This window comes from Dipodomys merriami, unplaced genomic scaffold, assembly GCF_024711535.1.
Source record: "Dipodomys merriami isolate MVZ:Mamm:240054 unplaced genomic scaffold, mDipMer1.0.p SCAF_690, whole genome shotgun sequence".
NCBI classification, from domain to species: Eukaryota; Metazoa; Chordata; class Mammalia; order Rodentia; family Heteromyidae; genus Dipodomys; species Dipodomys merriami.
Genome location: NW_027206280.1, coordinates 112,620 through 127,152, shown reverse-complemented (window position 1 = coordinate 127,152; position 14,533 = coordinate 112,620). Strand labels below are relative to the sequence as shown.

Here is a 14,533-nt window from a genome sequence, read left to right as displayed (position 1 = left end):
TCTGCCCCTTAGTGGAAAGATTCTTCCATGCTACATTGTAGGTTTTGTACAGCAATTTCTGCTTTAAGTGGTCTAATGTGCAAAAGTATTTTATTCATTTTCTCCCATTCCCTTTGAACCCACACTGTTCCCAACCTTGTCCCCAAATCTAACTCTGCATTTGCTGTTCCCTCTAACCTGAGACTCTTCTGGAAATCAACATAGCCAGCTCCTTATTCATTGAAGTCTCTGATCATGTCACCTTACACAAGAGGCCTTTGCTAATAAACCTTCCCCCCAATCAGGAAGCATTATCTCGGCCTTCCTGCCCCTGAACCATCCTGACACTTTAGATTTTAACAGCTCTTACCATTGCTCTTTAAAACGCCGGCCTCCCATCCCTATAACTTTCTCTACTGCTGGCTTCTCAGGGCTTACAAGGACTTGTGACCACATGACCTCCAGAAGTGATGAATGAAAAGGGGGAGGGCAGACTTTGCAAAGCCAATGGAACCTGAACTGAGTGAGGAACTACAGACACGGGATTCAGCTCCCCTGGAGAACATGGGGCGAGTGAACTCAAAGCAAAGATGACAGCAAGGACAGAGGCAGGGCGGGCAAAGAGGATGGAAAGCTCAGGTAACTACAGGAAGCTCTGGTGTAGAAGGGGCAAGGCCTCCTTAGGGAGGCGCAGGAGCTGACAGTAAAGGGATTAAGATAAGGCAGCTCATAAATGATAGGAAGGGATGAACCAAAACCTTTGCTACGATTTTCTTCCCCAGAAAGCTTTGCGCTCTCTCAGAGAGGACAGAAGGGAGGTGACCAGTGAGGCATGAGTGCCCGCCCCGCCCCGCCCCCCTACCTGGAGAATTTCAATGATCTTCAGCTTGGTGTCCATGACCATGATGTCCTCTTTCTCGGGCTCTGCCTGCTTCACGTTGCCTTCCGGGGCGGCAGCCATGGGAGTCATAGGCAAAAAGCCTCCTCCCCGGAGCACCACCTGAGTCATCAGCTCGCCGACACCGTGAATAGACCTCATCACGTTGCTGCCTGGAAGGGCACAGCACAGACACAGGTCAGACCCTCTTGAGAGTGCTCGGAGCATCGAGGTCAAGACAATATTTAACACTTTCCCATTCTGTTAACACGCTCAGACCCAAGGAACCAGAAAAGGTCACACCCATTAAAGCTTTCACGCTTGTGAAGGGAGCAGAAACAATATGGGTTTTTGACTATCCCAAAGGAATTATTTTGTGTATTAATTCTCCTGCTAAGTTTTAATGGCTACCAATCATTGCTTGATATTATGCACAGGAATAAGGATTATAAGGGTTGATAAGGCACAGATTCTGGTACTGCTATGGACAGCTGCCTGTTCTTAGGTACACTAAATTACCTTCAAGGCTCAGCCTCGTCACAAAAAAGCACCTCCAGGACTGGATTCACTGGCATAATGCACTCAAAATGGCGTAACACAGGACTTCGCAAATAGTGAGAGGTGAAAAATACCATTTTTTTCTATTCTAGCTGCATAACACAAATTAAAGAACAACAGATACCTATCTACTAGGTGCTTATTACTACTCTGACTAAAACATCAGGGGAAATAAGCCTATAAAGATAGGTTTTCTTCTCACAAAGTAAAACCAGATACCAAGATATAAGCCTGTGCCTTATTTCACTTTATACATTATAAAGCACATTATCATCAAGACTTTTATCAACATCAGAAACAATGACATTTTTTTTTTGGTCTTTTCTTTTTTGGTACTGGGGATCGAACCTAGGACGTTGAACTTGCTAGGCAATTGCTTTGCCACTGAGCTACATCCCAGCCCAACAATGACATTTTTAAAAAGAAGATAAAACACTCAAACTGTTAGGTAACTTTCAAATGACTCAATAACAATATACACACAGACCCACAGATAAGGGGAAAGACAGCCAAATGCTAATGATCATGGACGCTATGTCATGAGTATTGTGAGTCTATGGAGCTGTGTGATCAGCTTTTCTTTCTGTCTGATGCATTCATAATGAAGAGGTGGGAAGGAAAGGCAAGGACAAGACAGGGTATCACATGGCGGATAGGACACGAGAGTTAACGAGAAAGGCTAGGAGGGCGTCTCTCTACCATCAGATACTCACTCTTGAGCTTCTCCTCATCATTGTTACCTTTATTCTCTTCTCCTTTCACAATCTTGGTAATGGGGAAGATTGTTGTCACATGCACACAATCTAATATGGCCAGGAGGATCTTGGTTAACCGTAGGAGGTCAGAGAAGTTGTAGAAACCAAAGTATATGAGATTCCTGGCTAAGTTTACAACCTGTTGTGTTTTACAAAGAAGATGGTATTAAGTCATCTGCATTCCTCTGTCTGACCAGACATTGACGAGATAATAAAACAACAGATGGTGACTTCCTATAGAGGAAGGAAAAGCATAGATGCAGCTTGCCATTTCTGATACAAATTTCATTTTGTTTCAGGGGAAGAAAAAAAATTGAGACATAAAAGCCGGCAAAGCTACCATCTGCTCTTGTGACCAGTTAATAAAAACTTGACCTAATCACTTAACAGGCACAGCTTCCCACGGAGAACACTGGGTGACCCCAATAATACCTAACAAGGGCACACGCAGATAAACAACACTGAACCCTCAGGAATATAATTCCTAAAAGGAGGCCAATGTGGCCTCAGAAACATTCAACCCAGAGGTGGTAAGGACTGACAGTCCTCAAATGATTCATATATGGCAGATCCCAAGCACAATCTGTTTCTCTCCTGTCACTTTTAATAACAGAGCATATATAATATTTTATCATTTCCCATGATTCAGTCCACCCTGTGTATTTTCTTTTATGAGCCTAACTGCTCCTAAGCCAAGCATCTGGTAGCATTGCTATTTTATTCTGAGCTCAATTCTTAGTTCAGTATAAAACTAGATAAAAATCTACCTCCTGATAAAAATCCACCCACCAAAAATACTTCCTCTTAACCTCACAGAAAAAATGACCACAGGAAAGCAGACAAAACACCCGTATCGATCATCATGCATTACCTCGAACGTGAGTTTATTTTTCTCCTTATCAGAAAAAGGGAACCTCTGACAAACCACGTCTCTCAAATACTCCTCCACGAACTCCATGGTTTGCGCAAACCTCTCCTTAATCTCATCTTTGGATGCTCCGCTACTGTCGTAGCTGAAAGGAAAGGAGAGGGACAGGGAAACAGAACATCAGGTTCTTCTCAGTGATGCTGTGCCCAGGCACGGAGACTCAGAAGTAGACAATGCCATAGCTGCATGCTACTTCGTTTTCCCTCCCTCATGTGTACATACACATTTCAGTCATTTATCTTCTTTATCAAATTGCCTGTCTCCACCACCCTCCTGCCTAATGATTAGTAGGGAGATGGTTTTTCTAGCCTGTTCACTCCTATTTCTCCATGTTGGCACAAGAAAAACTCATATGTGTAGAATTTTTTTAAAATCAGGAAGAAAAAAGTGCAATGATGCCAACTCTTAGTTCTTTGAGGCATGAAATACTTGCCAACCACGTATTTTAAGCTTAAAGAAAAAGAAAAGCTTTATCATTGTTGTATGATTTCACAAGACCATGGATGGTTTACCTACTGCCATACAGAACACTGTAAATGGGAAGCTTTAAAGTGTCAGGAGCTAGTGACAGGGAGCAGTCGGCTTACTCATCAATGGCGATCTCGGAGGGGATCTCCGACCAGAGGCGGGCATATTTCACAGGGGTGACCTGTTCCTGCGGGTCTCGGTCCACATGCATGTGAAGCATGAGGCGGCAGAAGGAAGCCCTCAGGTCATAGGGCAGGTTCTCGTCGGACATGCAGCGAAGGATGAGATCCACATCCAGCTGGCCTGAGATTTCATTGATGGCCAGGTACTGGCGGTCCAGGCACATCCTCGCAAAGAGGTTCAGCTGATACCTGGGAAAGGAAAAGCGATCGTAGACAAGTTCTCACTCCAGAAATCATTTAGGATGTGTGGTCCAGGAGGCACCAGCTTTTCCAGTAGTGATGTTTGGCCATCTGAACCTGCACAGCAACACCTTTTTTTTTTTTAAGTCGGTCATGGCTTGAACTCTGGGCCTGGGCGCTGTCCCTTAGCTCTTCAGCTCAAGGGGAGTGCTCTACCGCTTGAGTCACAGTGCCACTTCCAGTTTTCTGGTGGTTAATTGGAGATAAGAGTCTCACAGACTTTCCTGCCTGGGCTGGCTCTGAACGGCGATCCTCAGATCACAGCCTCCTGAGTAGCTAGGATTACAGGAATGAGCCACTGGCTTCTGGCCTAGCAACAAATCTTGTATAACTTATTTTAGCTTTTATACTAAATACATGCAAACAGGGCTAGAGGAAACATTGTGCTCTGCTGTACAGAAAAGTGGACAGACAATAGTCACATGTGTGTCCAGCTGTGTTAGAGCAATTATGTCCTTTCTATTCCAATTTCCCTTGTTTATCTTACAAAATAGGAAGAAAAATAGTTAAGACCTTACATGGATATCTAGTTCTATCTCTTCAGCAGTACTTTAAAGAGTGTAGGGCACTATTTGTATAGAGATTTAAGAATACAAAATATATATGCTTTATGACTGAATAGACATGGGACAGAATAGAAAAACACAAGAAAACTGCAAGGGTGAACACCATCTATAGGAATATCAGGTAAGAGACCAAAATACAGAAGGCAAGACATTTTTAACTGTAAACTTGTATTCATTTTATTTAAAAATGCTAGAAACAGTGATTTTACTGCCCTTTACTGCCCTATAATCTAAGGGTTCACATTGCTCTTTCCTTTTCTATCCTTTCCCTTCAGGGGGAAGAAGGAATAGGTCTTAGACCTGGGGTCAGAAAGATACTGGGGATGGAGGAGATTACTGGGAGAGGCAGACTGGTGACACATGGTGGGCCCAAGTCAACAAGTGAACGCCATGGGTACGAGGCAGCTGGGGGAAGTTACACCGTGTGTGGAAGCCGGGAGAAAAAAATCCTTCAGTGTTGAAATAAAGTCGCAAGGACAGGCTGAGCACTTCCTGGCAGAAATGCTCGGGACCAAAGTTGGAGAATTTTTTAATATTTGCATAGTCCACCACTCAGGAATCCTTGTTCTAAAAATTCCAAATGTTCTAAATTCAGAAACAGTTTGAGCGTTGAGTCAGGGCTCAGGTGTCTTGGGTTTCAATTTCAGACTTTCGGATTAGGGTTGTTTCACCCGTATCAAGTATACATTGTATGAATGTATGTACCAATTGTATGGATGTATGTACAAATGGGGAAAAAAAAAGGTTAACGAAACAGAAATAGGCATGTACCAGCAGACACTGTCTAGGTCTGACTGTAAGTGTTATAGAAGACTGGCGTTTTCACCTCTATTTTGCAACTAAGGGAGCTGGAATGTAAAATCAAACTTGACCAAAGTCAAAACTTCATAAAGAAAAAGGTCAGGATTTGAACCCACACAGTGTGAACTAACAGTCTGACTTGTGTGTATGTGTGTGTACATGTGTGCACACACATGTGTGTATGTGTGTGTACATGTGTGCACACACATGCAAATCCAGGGACTTGAACTTTCTTTTTTTTGGTCAGTCACTGGGACTTGAAGTCAGGGCTAGGCACTGTCCCTGAACTCCTTCATTCAAGGCTAGCACTCTATTACTTGGAGCCATGACACCACTTCTGGTTTTCTGGTGGTTAATTGGAGATAAGAGTGTCACAGACTTGGACTTTCCCACCCAAGCTGGCTTCAAACTGTGATCAGAACTCAGCATCCTGAGTAATTAGAACAACATGTATGAGCCACTGGTGCTCAGCTGGCAGTGTGACTCTTAACCATCTGAATATGTATGAAGCAGCTCTAGCTGGGGCTGCTGCAGGCCCTCCTTCTTTCATGACGCAGATACACCCAGATATCAGTGGGCTAAGAATCAGTGGAATTTTATATTCTAAACTCACACATCTTTTTTGTTGTTGTTGTTAGAATCTTATCAAATGGCGCCATGTGATTCCTTATAATGACCCACAACGAATCAGTTATGTTCCTGAGGGCCAGCCTGTGGGGCAGCCCAACCCAAGTGCAGGCCTCTCGCTCACCTGTAGTAGCTGAGCACATCTCGGTCTTCTTTTTGTCCTTCTTTAGCATCCTGGGCCAATTCCCTGACGCTCTTACTACGAATTTCTTTGTCGCTGTCCCTCCAAAATAGCCACACCTCTTCCTCATCTTCTCCAGCCTCCAGAGCATTTTCTCCAGTTGAAACACCTTCAAATTCAAAACGAGAAAGAACCAACCTAGAGAGGACAAGAAAACAGAATGCAGCTTTTGAGATCCTCTGAAATCTAGCTTCCCTGAAGACAGGATAGAGGCACATGATCTAATCCTAGCAGCCTGGAAGTGGAGGAAAGAGGATCGCAAGTTTGAGGCCCGCTTGAGCTACCAAGTAAGATGACCCATCCCCTTAAACAAACCCACAAACAAAAGACAAATGTAGCTTCCCTTTCAGAAACACAGGGCTTAGGTTTTATCACCTGCAAGCACCAACATCACTGAACACTACATCTTCCACCTACAGCCTTTCTTCACCATGGCTTCCTCTCCCCCGCCCCAGGCCCACTCACTGGGTAAACCCCTTCCTCGCTGCCAGCCTCCTCTTGTCCCCAGGCCCACTCACTTGGTCTCAATGAGGATGTCCGCATTGGTGGGATTCAGCACGGCTTTACAGATCAGCTCCTGTGTCACTGGAATTGACTTGTTCATGGACACACAGAGGTCGGAGAGGTAATCTAAGAACCTACCAGAGAGGGGAAGGGAACCAGGTATCTTCAGTAGAGCAAGCAGAGAGAGGTCTGACTCTTCCCCATGCAGACAGGCCCATACTCTTGGGTGACACAGATCAGGCACACTGTAGGCTTTGATGCCAGGGTCCAGAGAGGCACAGAGTGAAGTTGGCAGTGACTGTGGCAGATGAAGAGGTGACAGGACCAAAACCAAGAGGGAAGGGCAGGACAGGGAAGGTCAAAGAGGAAGACATGGTAGAGATGGGGCCTCCGTGAACGCTCAGGGCCAGGCTGGAGCTAGATGTGTTCGATGGGAATGTTACTTGGATCTGTGCTCCAGTTTCTCATACAGAAAAGAGCCAGCGTGATTTCTGAGGACCAGCCCGGGCGATCTGCTGAGATGACTGATTCCTCGGCTCATCACCTGGCGCGGGAGCAGTCCAGGAAAGGCCGCTTATTCTGGCAGCAGCAGTCATTGCTGCAGCAGCCCTATCTGCTCTCCCGGGACACTGTGCTACAAACAGCTTCCCACGTCACCTGAAGTGCTTTGGCCATTAAAGAGAAGAGGGGAGATGCATGGGGGGCATGAAGGCGAGGGGGCAAGGGGGCCAGGGCAGGAAGAGATGAGGTACACAGAATTTACTAGCTCAAGATCAAACCCTCAAGTGACAACTTAGTCTGCTAAAGACTGTTAATGATGACATCAGGGAACACATTCTAGAGAGCGAGTGAGTGAAGGAATAAATAAATGCCCACAGCAGTTGTCATTTCCTGGGCACCTGTGTGTGCCAGGCACTTCATAGAGGTTTATTAGTGTCAAATGGCTGACCATGTTCAGCAGAAGGGAGGAGTCGTGTTCCTATACTTTTTGCCTCTACTCATCCAAGAGCTGTATGAGGCCTGCTAATCAAAGTCTGCCACACTCTGCAGTCCCAAGGCCAGTGAGCCTCCTGAAAAGTGCCAGGATCAGCTAAGTTACTACATCTTTTTGTGTGTGTGTATTTTTTTTTTTTTTTGCCAGTCCTGGGACTTGAACTCAGGGCCTGGGCACTGTCCCTGAGCTTCTTTTGCTCAAGGCCAGCACTCTACCCTCTACTACTTGAGCCACAGCATCACTTCCGGCTTTTTCTGTGCAGGTGGTACTGAGGAATTGAACCCAGGGCTTCATGCATGCTAGGCAGGCACTCTACCACTAAGCCAAATTCCCAGCCCTACTACATCTTTTTTGTTGGCAGTGGTTGTGGAAGCTTGAACTCTGGGCTGGGTGCTGTCCCTGAGCTCTTCAGCTCAAGGCAAGCACTCAACCACTTGAGCCACAGTGCCACTTCTGGTTTTCTGGTGGTTCATTGGAGATAAGAGTCTCACGGACTTTCCTGCATAGACTGGCTTTGAACCGTGATTCTCCGATCTCAGCCTCCTGAGTAGCTGGGATGACAGGTGTGAGCCACCGGTGCCCCGCAAGTTACTGCGTCTTACTGCCATTGGCCCCAGGGGCACCTCACCTGGGCTCCCTGTTCTTTCGCACAAGACTAACGAAAGTATCAATCTCTGCGGCGGTGATGTGCTTTTCCAGGAGTTTCCGGTTGTTGTGGAGCAGGGCCGTGATGGTGTCTTCTGCCAGCACATCATAGCCAATCTGCTTCTGCATGAAGCCAAACTGCTTGGCTATGTACTCCTGCAAGGTAGAGCAAAGTCACCAGGGAAGACAGGAAGACAACACTGCCTTGTTAGCTACCGGAATGCACAGCATCCCCATGAGGCCTAGAGCTCCACAGGGCAAGTGACAGTTGTCTATCTCTCTCTAGGACAAGGCTGGCATGCAACCTCACAGCCTGCATTTTATTACACCTGCCACCCGAATGTGATTAAGCAATGATCCAGATGTGTGCGTGGGTATATTTTAGCATACAGGACAAATTCGAATCCAGATGACTTATGTTTTTGAAAAGGTCAGAAGCTATTATGAAGCTATTTCAAAGAGGATTTATTAATTGTACCTCCTCTACTGCACTGCTGAATACACAGAGATCAAACCTACCTGGACATTCAGAATAATGTAAACTTGTTTTGCTTTCTTTTTCTGGGGCAAAAATTCATCTTTAAAATCAGTGAGTAACAGAAAAAATCAGGAACACCTAAGCCAACCCACCAAACTTAATGGAGTATGTGAACTAATCTCAGGCTTCCCTCTTTTAGAATCAGACATCACATTCCCACAAAATTAATTTTTAACTCAAGGAAACCTCTTATGAATTGTTGATTTCTATTCAAAGATCGTTCCCTGGCTAGGGATGTAGTTCAGTAGTCCAGCACTTGTGAGCATATCTAAGGTTCCATGTTCAAAAAAAATGAAGATCAAAACAAACAAAAAAACTACAAGAACAAAAAGCAAAACCAAAGATATTTTCTTGCCCAAGAAAGAATGACAGTTTGCTTGCTCCGTGACTTGATTCAAACCTTAGTACGAGGAGGTAGAAAAGGAAAATGTAATGTAATACCAATTTTGAAAATAAAAGAGGTGGCTGCGGTAATGGGAGAATTCTTAGTCTTTACTTTTCTTACTGGCCCCTAAGATTTGTATATGTGAGTTTCTCTGGTTATCTTCCTTACGGGTTGTCTAGTATGTATTCCTCCCAGGCTTGCACGCCAGCGTGTGACTCCTTCTCAGGAACACACTCAACCTTGCGCTGTTCATTTGACACTGAGAGCTGAGGAGCAAAGCTCGTGAACTTCCTGTCCACTCTGATGCACACCTGGTTCTTCCTGTAGTCTTGCTGTGAGTGCCTCAGGACCCTGTAGCAGAGGCGACAGATATGTCTGAAGGGAGCGTGCCGCTGATCCCCCAGCTCCTCCAGCCGCAGCATGGGGCCGTCCCCGCAGTCTGTGAAGGGGGCCTGCAGCAACTTGAAGATCTGTGGGAACAGCAAAACTGACATCAAGGGGGGCTCTTGCAGGCTCAGCCGCCATCAGGAGCAAAGACCACCACACAGGTGGCTGGAGTCCACCGGAAATTATCACTATCAAAACACAGTACTGGCACGAACCTGTTTTCAGTCAGTTGGGCGGGCCTGGGTCCCTGCTGATCCCACCCAGTGGACCTAAGTGGTCCCCAGCATCAAGTAAGAGCGGACAGGATGGAATGGATGCCAGCATGCAACCACAGCCCTGAACTTCTTCTGCCAGGGAGGAAAAGCGTGCAGCGTGCATCAGAGGCCCTTAGCTCAGAGTAGGAAACCTCTGTTAAGCTGGGTCTTCAGACTTGCCCACTGTGGGGATTTCTGAGCTGAGTGCCTGCACATCCCCGCCAGGTACATGCCGACCTTGTGAACTGCTGACCAGCTCCTTCCTGACGGTTTGGAAACCATTCCCCCATGCTTCCTGAGACTCTGTTGAACCCTTTCCTTCAGGTCAGCTGACCTGGGCCATTGTAAGCATAATTCCCAACACCTATAACTGTCAAATCCCTCTGCAGTTTAAACTACAAAAAAAGCCACATGAAGAGCTTCAAGCTTTACACTTGAGAGTGTACAACCTCAGTGCGCTTTCTCAAGGCAGCTAGATTTTGGTGTCTCCTGGACTACAAGCCTACTAAAGATTTAAAAAACATGTAATCCTTCTTAGTATTAGATTATGGCCAAAGTTAATTTCAGTGTAATTACCACTAAAATACAAAGAATATTATTTATATCAAAGATATTGTAAAGATATTGTAAAGCAGGTAATAATTGTAACCAAGTTGCATGTGTACAGTACCCAAAGAAAGTGATCAGGGAAGGTGCTCACACTGAGTCATGGAACTCCGGGCCTGAAAGTGACTGCTCTTATAGGAATGGGCCCAGACATTAAGGTAGAGCCCTAATTTGGACTCAATGCATGAAACAGCTGGACACAATTTATTCTTGGCCTTAAAACCTTGTTGAAACATGAATTTTGAATATCATAGGCTAACAGAAAATAGGAGTCACAAATGCCAACTTCCCATGGAGAATGTGGGCCTTGTTTCTCTTTTAACATTGGCAGAGCCAAGAATTTGTTGTTGTTGTTGTTATTGTGGGGGGGTGAACTCTGGGCCTGGGCACTGTCCCTAAGCTCTTCAGCTCAAGGCTAGCGCTCTACCACTTGAGCCACAGCACCACTTCTGGCTTTTTTCTGTTTATGTTGAGGAATCGAACCCAGGGCCTCATGCATGCAAGGCCAAGCACTCTACCACTGAGCCAACTTCCCGAGCCAAGAATTTTTAAAGGCAAGAACTGTAGCTAAATCTCTTAACAGCTATAGAGAACTGTATGGTACAGTAAGCTCATCTTATTCCTTGATTTACGACACATGATTTTGACCAAGTGTGGTTTAAAAAAAATACATTTTATCAATAGCTGTGTTTATATGGTTCTGTGATCTCCTGCCCTTAACTTTGTGAAAATGTGCTTCTCAAAATACAAAACTATGATACAAGTTATGGTAATCTTCCCAAACCAAAAAGGGCTGTTTGTCAAGTGCTTATGTGGTTCAAGTGCAAACTTTAGCTTTGTTGAAGAGGGTCATGTCTTTAGCAGGAGTTGAGTGATGTTATGGGAGGGAAAAATGAAATCAAGCACAGTGCTGAACTCAATAAATCCTGGACATTCTGGGTTTTTCCTCAGCAGTGGTCTCTGCAGAAGTACGGACCGTCAGATGGCAAGGGTCTGCTGTATGCATTTCTGCGTACTTCCTCTGCCCTGGGCCTGTCACTTCGCGCCTCTTTACACCTGTTTATTTGAGTTGGAGCTGGGATAGTTTGGATCTTCAGTGTGCCTCCAATGCTCCTGTGTTTTGAAAAGCTTGGTCCTCAATACAGCAGCATCTTGAGGGGGACGGAGTGGCTCGTGAGAGTCTGACCTGCCGAATGGACTCCTTCACTGCTGGATTCACAACTTCCTTGTTACAAAAACAAGTTCTGTTGTCTGCTTCCTGGCCAACATGAAGGGAGTGGTTCTGTCCACCGCAAGCTCCCCGTCATGATATACACTCACCAAAACCCATCTGTGTGTCCCAGACCAAGAGCAGACAAGGACTTCAGGTTATGCTAATCTGTCCACCCCGGCTCACTGATGTAGCATCTGTTCTGCTACAGTCCAGGATTTTGACAGTGGAAAAGAAGGAAGGGAACTGTCTGTACTTAACCTCTGATTCTGCTGTGAACTTACGACTCTGAAAAAAGAAGTTCCATTCCTAAACACCATTGTCAAGGCTTCTGGGTGGAGGGCTCATGTACCTTGAGCAGCTGTGATTTCTTGGATCCCCCCCCCCCCCCCCGAGAGTCCACCCCCAGCACATCACGTCTTACGTCTTCCTCACCTGTTTGAGAATGTTCTGCTCCCTCATCAGCTTCTGCCGTTCTCTGTTGGGCTTGGAGAAGACAACTTCAAGCACGTCCTGGCCAGAGTTAGTTCCACCAGTGACAAAGTAAACCAAGTCCTCCAGCAGCTTCGTTACAGACCTAGGAGGAAAAAAGAGACAGTATTAGAGACAGTATTCAATGTTCAACATACTCGAAGCTTCGCCCTGGAAGCCTTCAGGCCAACCAAGGAAGCAGGACATGATCCACTCTTTCCAGTTTCCTTGAAATCCACAACTAAGGCCAAGTACTACAAAGATGGAAACACATCACACAGTATTTTCCATCTAGGATGATCACTCTCTACATATCAAGTATTCCCAGAGTATCTCTAACTCCTAACATTTACTAAAGTAATTCCAGAACTGTGTGAGACACAGAAAGGGAAATATTCAATGTCTGGACAGCTCCCATGGAGGACACGGTGAGTGCTCAGACCCACTACCTCACAGAGTGCTGTGGAGCTGCGCTCTCATCTGCTCCCGGCAACGCACTGCCCAAATGCATAGATGAAGAGCTCTGGGGGACGGGGGGGGGGGGGGGGACGGGGGGGGCAGGGGACACATGCAGGGGGCTCTCACCGTCTTTCGTTCTGGGTGATGGTGCCCTTCTCCAGCTTCCCGGCAATGGAGCCAAGCACCTTGCTGGCATCATTGGCAAAGTCCAGGTCACGAACTTCAGCGGGAGACACAGGAACAATGGCAAAGGCCTCCTTATCCTCCTTCACGGGAGAGGTGCCGATCTGCAATTCAAGTGGTCTTGGTAGGACAAGCTTGGAGGGATGGTGTGAGACATGAATAATTACTGACTCTGTTTACAGGTTATGGGACACGGAGCTCTCTTGGAGTCAGAGACCAACAATGGAGGGGGAAAAAAAAAACAAAAGAAAAAAAAAAAAAACCTCAAATCCCTACAAAATTAAGAAAAATAAGGAAAGGGCTGTGTTGGGAGGAGCCAGTGAGAATGTTGATGGGGTGGTATCGATCAAGACACATTGTGCTCACAAACTGACTTGTTGAACAGTAACTCCTTTGTATAACTACATTTAAAGACTTGTAAGAATCTCTCTCTCTCTCTCTCTCTCTCTCTCATATATATATATATATATATATATATATATATATGAACCTCTGGAGTGATGCATTCCAAATGGTTAACAGGTATTAATTATGTCTGGAAATTGGTACCGTAGGAACCAGTGAGGAAAGAAAAGAAGAACTGCTGTGATTTTTGTGGTTTCAAGTGTGATATGTAATAAGTAAGATTCTTATAAACAGTATCTCTAATAATTCAAAAAGTATATATGGAATGTGATATATGTATGTGATATATATATGTGTGTGTGTGTGTGGTACATCATTGTAATGATATAATCATTTATACAACTTTCCTATTAACCTGGTAATGTTGTTCATGAAAATAGAACAAAATAAAAAAAACACCAACAACCTTCTCAAACAAAAACTAATATATGAAAGAATCTTTCCATTTTGTGAAAAAGGAAAAAAAAATCCTATGTGTATGTGTTTATGCTCTATAAACCTAGAGACTATGGGAAGCAAAGGAAGGAAGAAAAGGTAAAAGGGGATTCAGAGAACTTTCGAGAAACACGGGTATACTCTAAAATAGAGAGGGGAAAATTGGGGAGGAAAAATTGGGGGCAAATCAATAAGATATTTGATGTACCTTAAGACATGAGCCAACATTTCCCAGCCAAAATCATCTGTTAAGCAAACATGAAATGCAGACAGCTGCTCGATCACTAGAGCAGAAACCATGGACTAAAATAAAAGGTTCTGAGCATTTCAAAAGCCCCGAGTTTGCTGTACCTATGTACCTTGGAGAAAATTCTTTCATTGCATTTGAGTTAGGCCATGACTAGGCTCTTACAAAAGGGGAGAGGGGAGTGGGGAAGGGATCATGGGGTTGGGGGGGCACTTTACAATGCCATATTCCCTTATTTGTAGTCAAAGGAGGCCTTCCACTAGGGAGCAGGCAACCTTGAGGAGGTGGCCACATGCTGGCACTTACCTTCAGCATTACGGGCTTCTCCTCTTCCTTGTCAATAGGAATATTTGTGCTGTGAACCCAGGTATTGGTGCACAGGTGTCTAAGCCGGACATAGGAGTTCCTAAAGGGAAGAAAGGTTCCAGGAACAGGAATATTTAGCTACTCGATAGTCACTTGTCTGTAATATAACTAATCAAAGTAGAAACCTATGCCAAACTTCTTATCACAACCACAGGATAATACACACACTGAGGGGCACACAGCTGTGGTACAAGTCACATTCTGATGTATTTGTAGCAGAAAATTATTCATAGTGACTCTGAAAGTATTGCTATCATCTGCATTTCTAAACATAAGATCATT

General features: G+C 45.0%; 1 protein-coding gene across 7 annotated transcripts in view; it reads right to left on the bottom strand.

The window, feature by feature from the left end:
* Positions 1-14,533, bottom strand: part of LOC138816317 (inositol 1,4,5-trisphosphate-gated calcium channel ITPR1-like) — a 275,135-nt gene that overhangs the window by 154,137 nt on the left and 106,465 nt on the right. For 5 of the 7 annotated variants that reach the window (XM_070006011.1, XM_070006012.1, XM_070006016.1 and 2 more), the window contains 11 exons: positions 14,192-14,291; positions 12,742-12,902; positions 12,121-12,262; positions 9,540-9,698; positions 8,289-8,461; positions 6,681-6,800; positions 6,106-6,300; positions 3,685-3,936; positions 3,041-3,182; positions 2,155-2,308; positions 842-1,029 (listed from right to left, as the gene is read on the bottom strand). In XM_070006011.1, the coding sequence (XP_069862112.1) occupies positions 842-1,029; positions 2,155-2,308; positions 3,041-3,182; positions 3,685-3,936; positions 6,106-6,300; positions 6,681-6,800; positions 8,289-8,461; positions 9,540-9,698; positions 12,121-12,262; positions 12,742-12,902; positions 14,192-14,291 (1,786 nt within the window). Of the gene's footprint in view, positions 1-841; positions 1,030-2,127; positions 2,309-3,040; positions 3,183-3,684; positions 3,937-6,105; positions 6,301-6,680; positions 6,801-8,288; positions 8,462-9,539; positions 9,699-12,120; positions 12,263-12,741; positions 12,903-14,191; positions 14,292-14,533 lie in introns of all 7 variants that reach the window. The other 2 variants (XM_070006010.1, XM_070006014.1) reach the window with 1 other exon arrangement.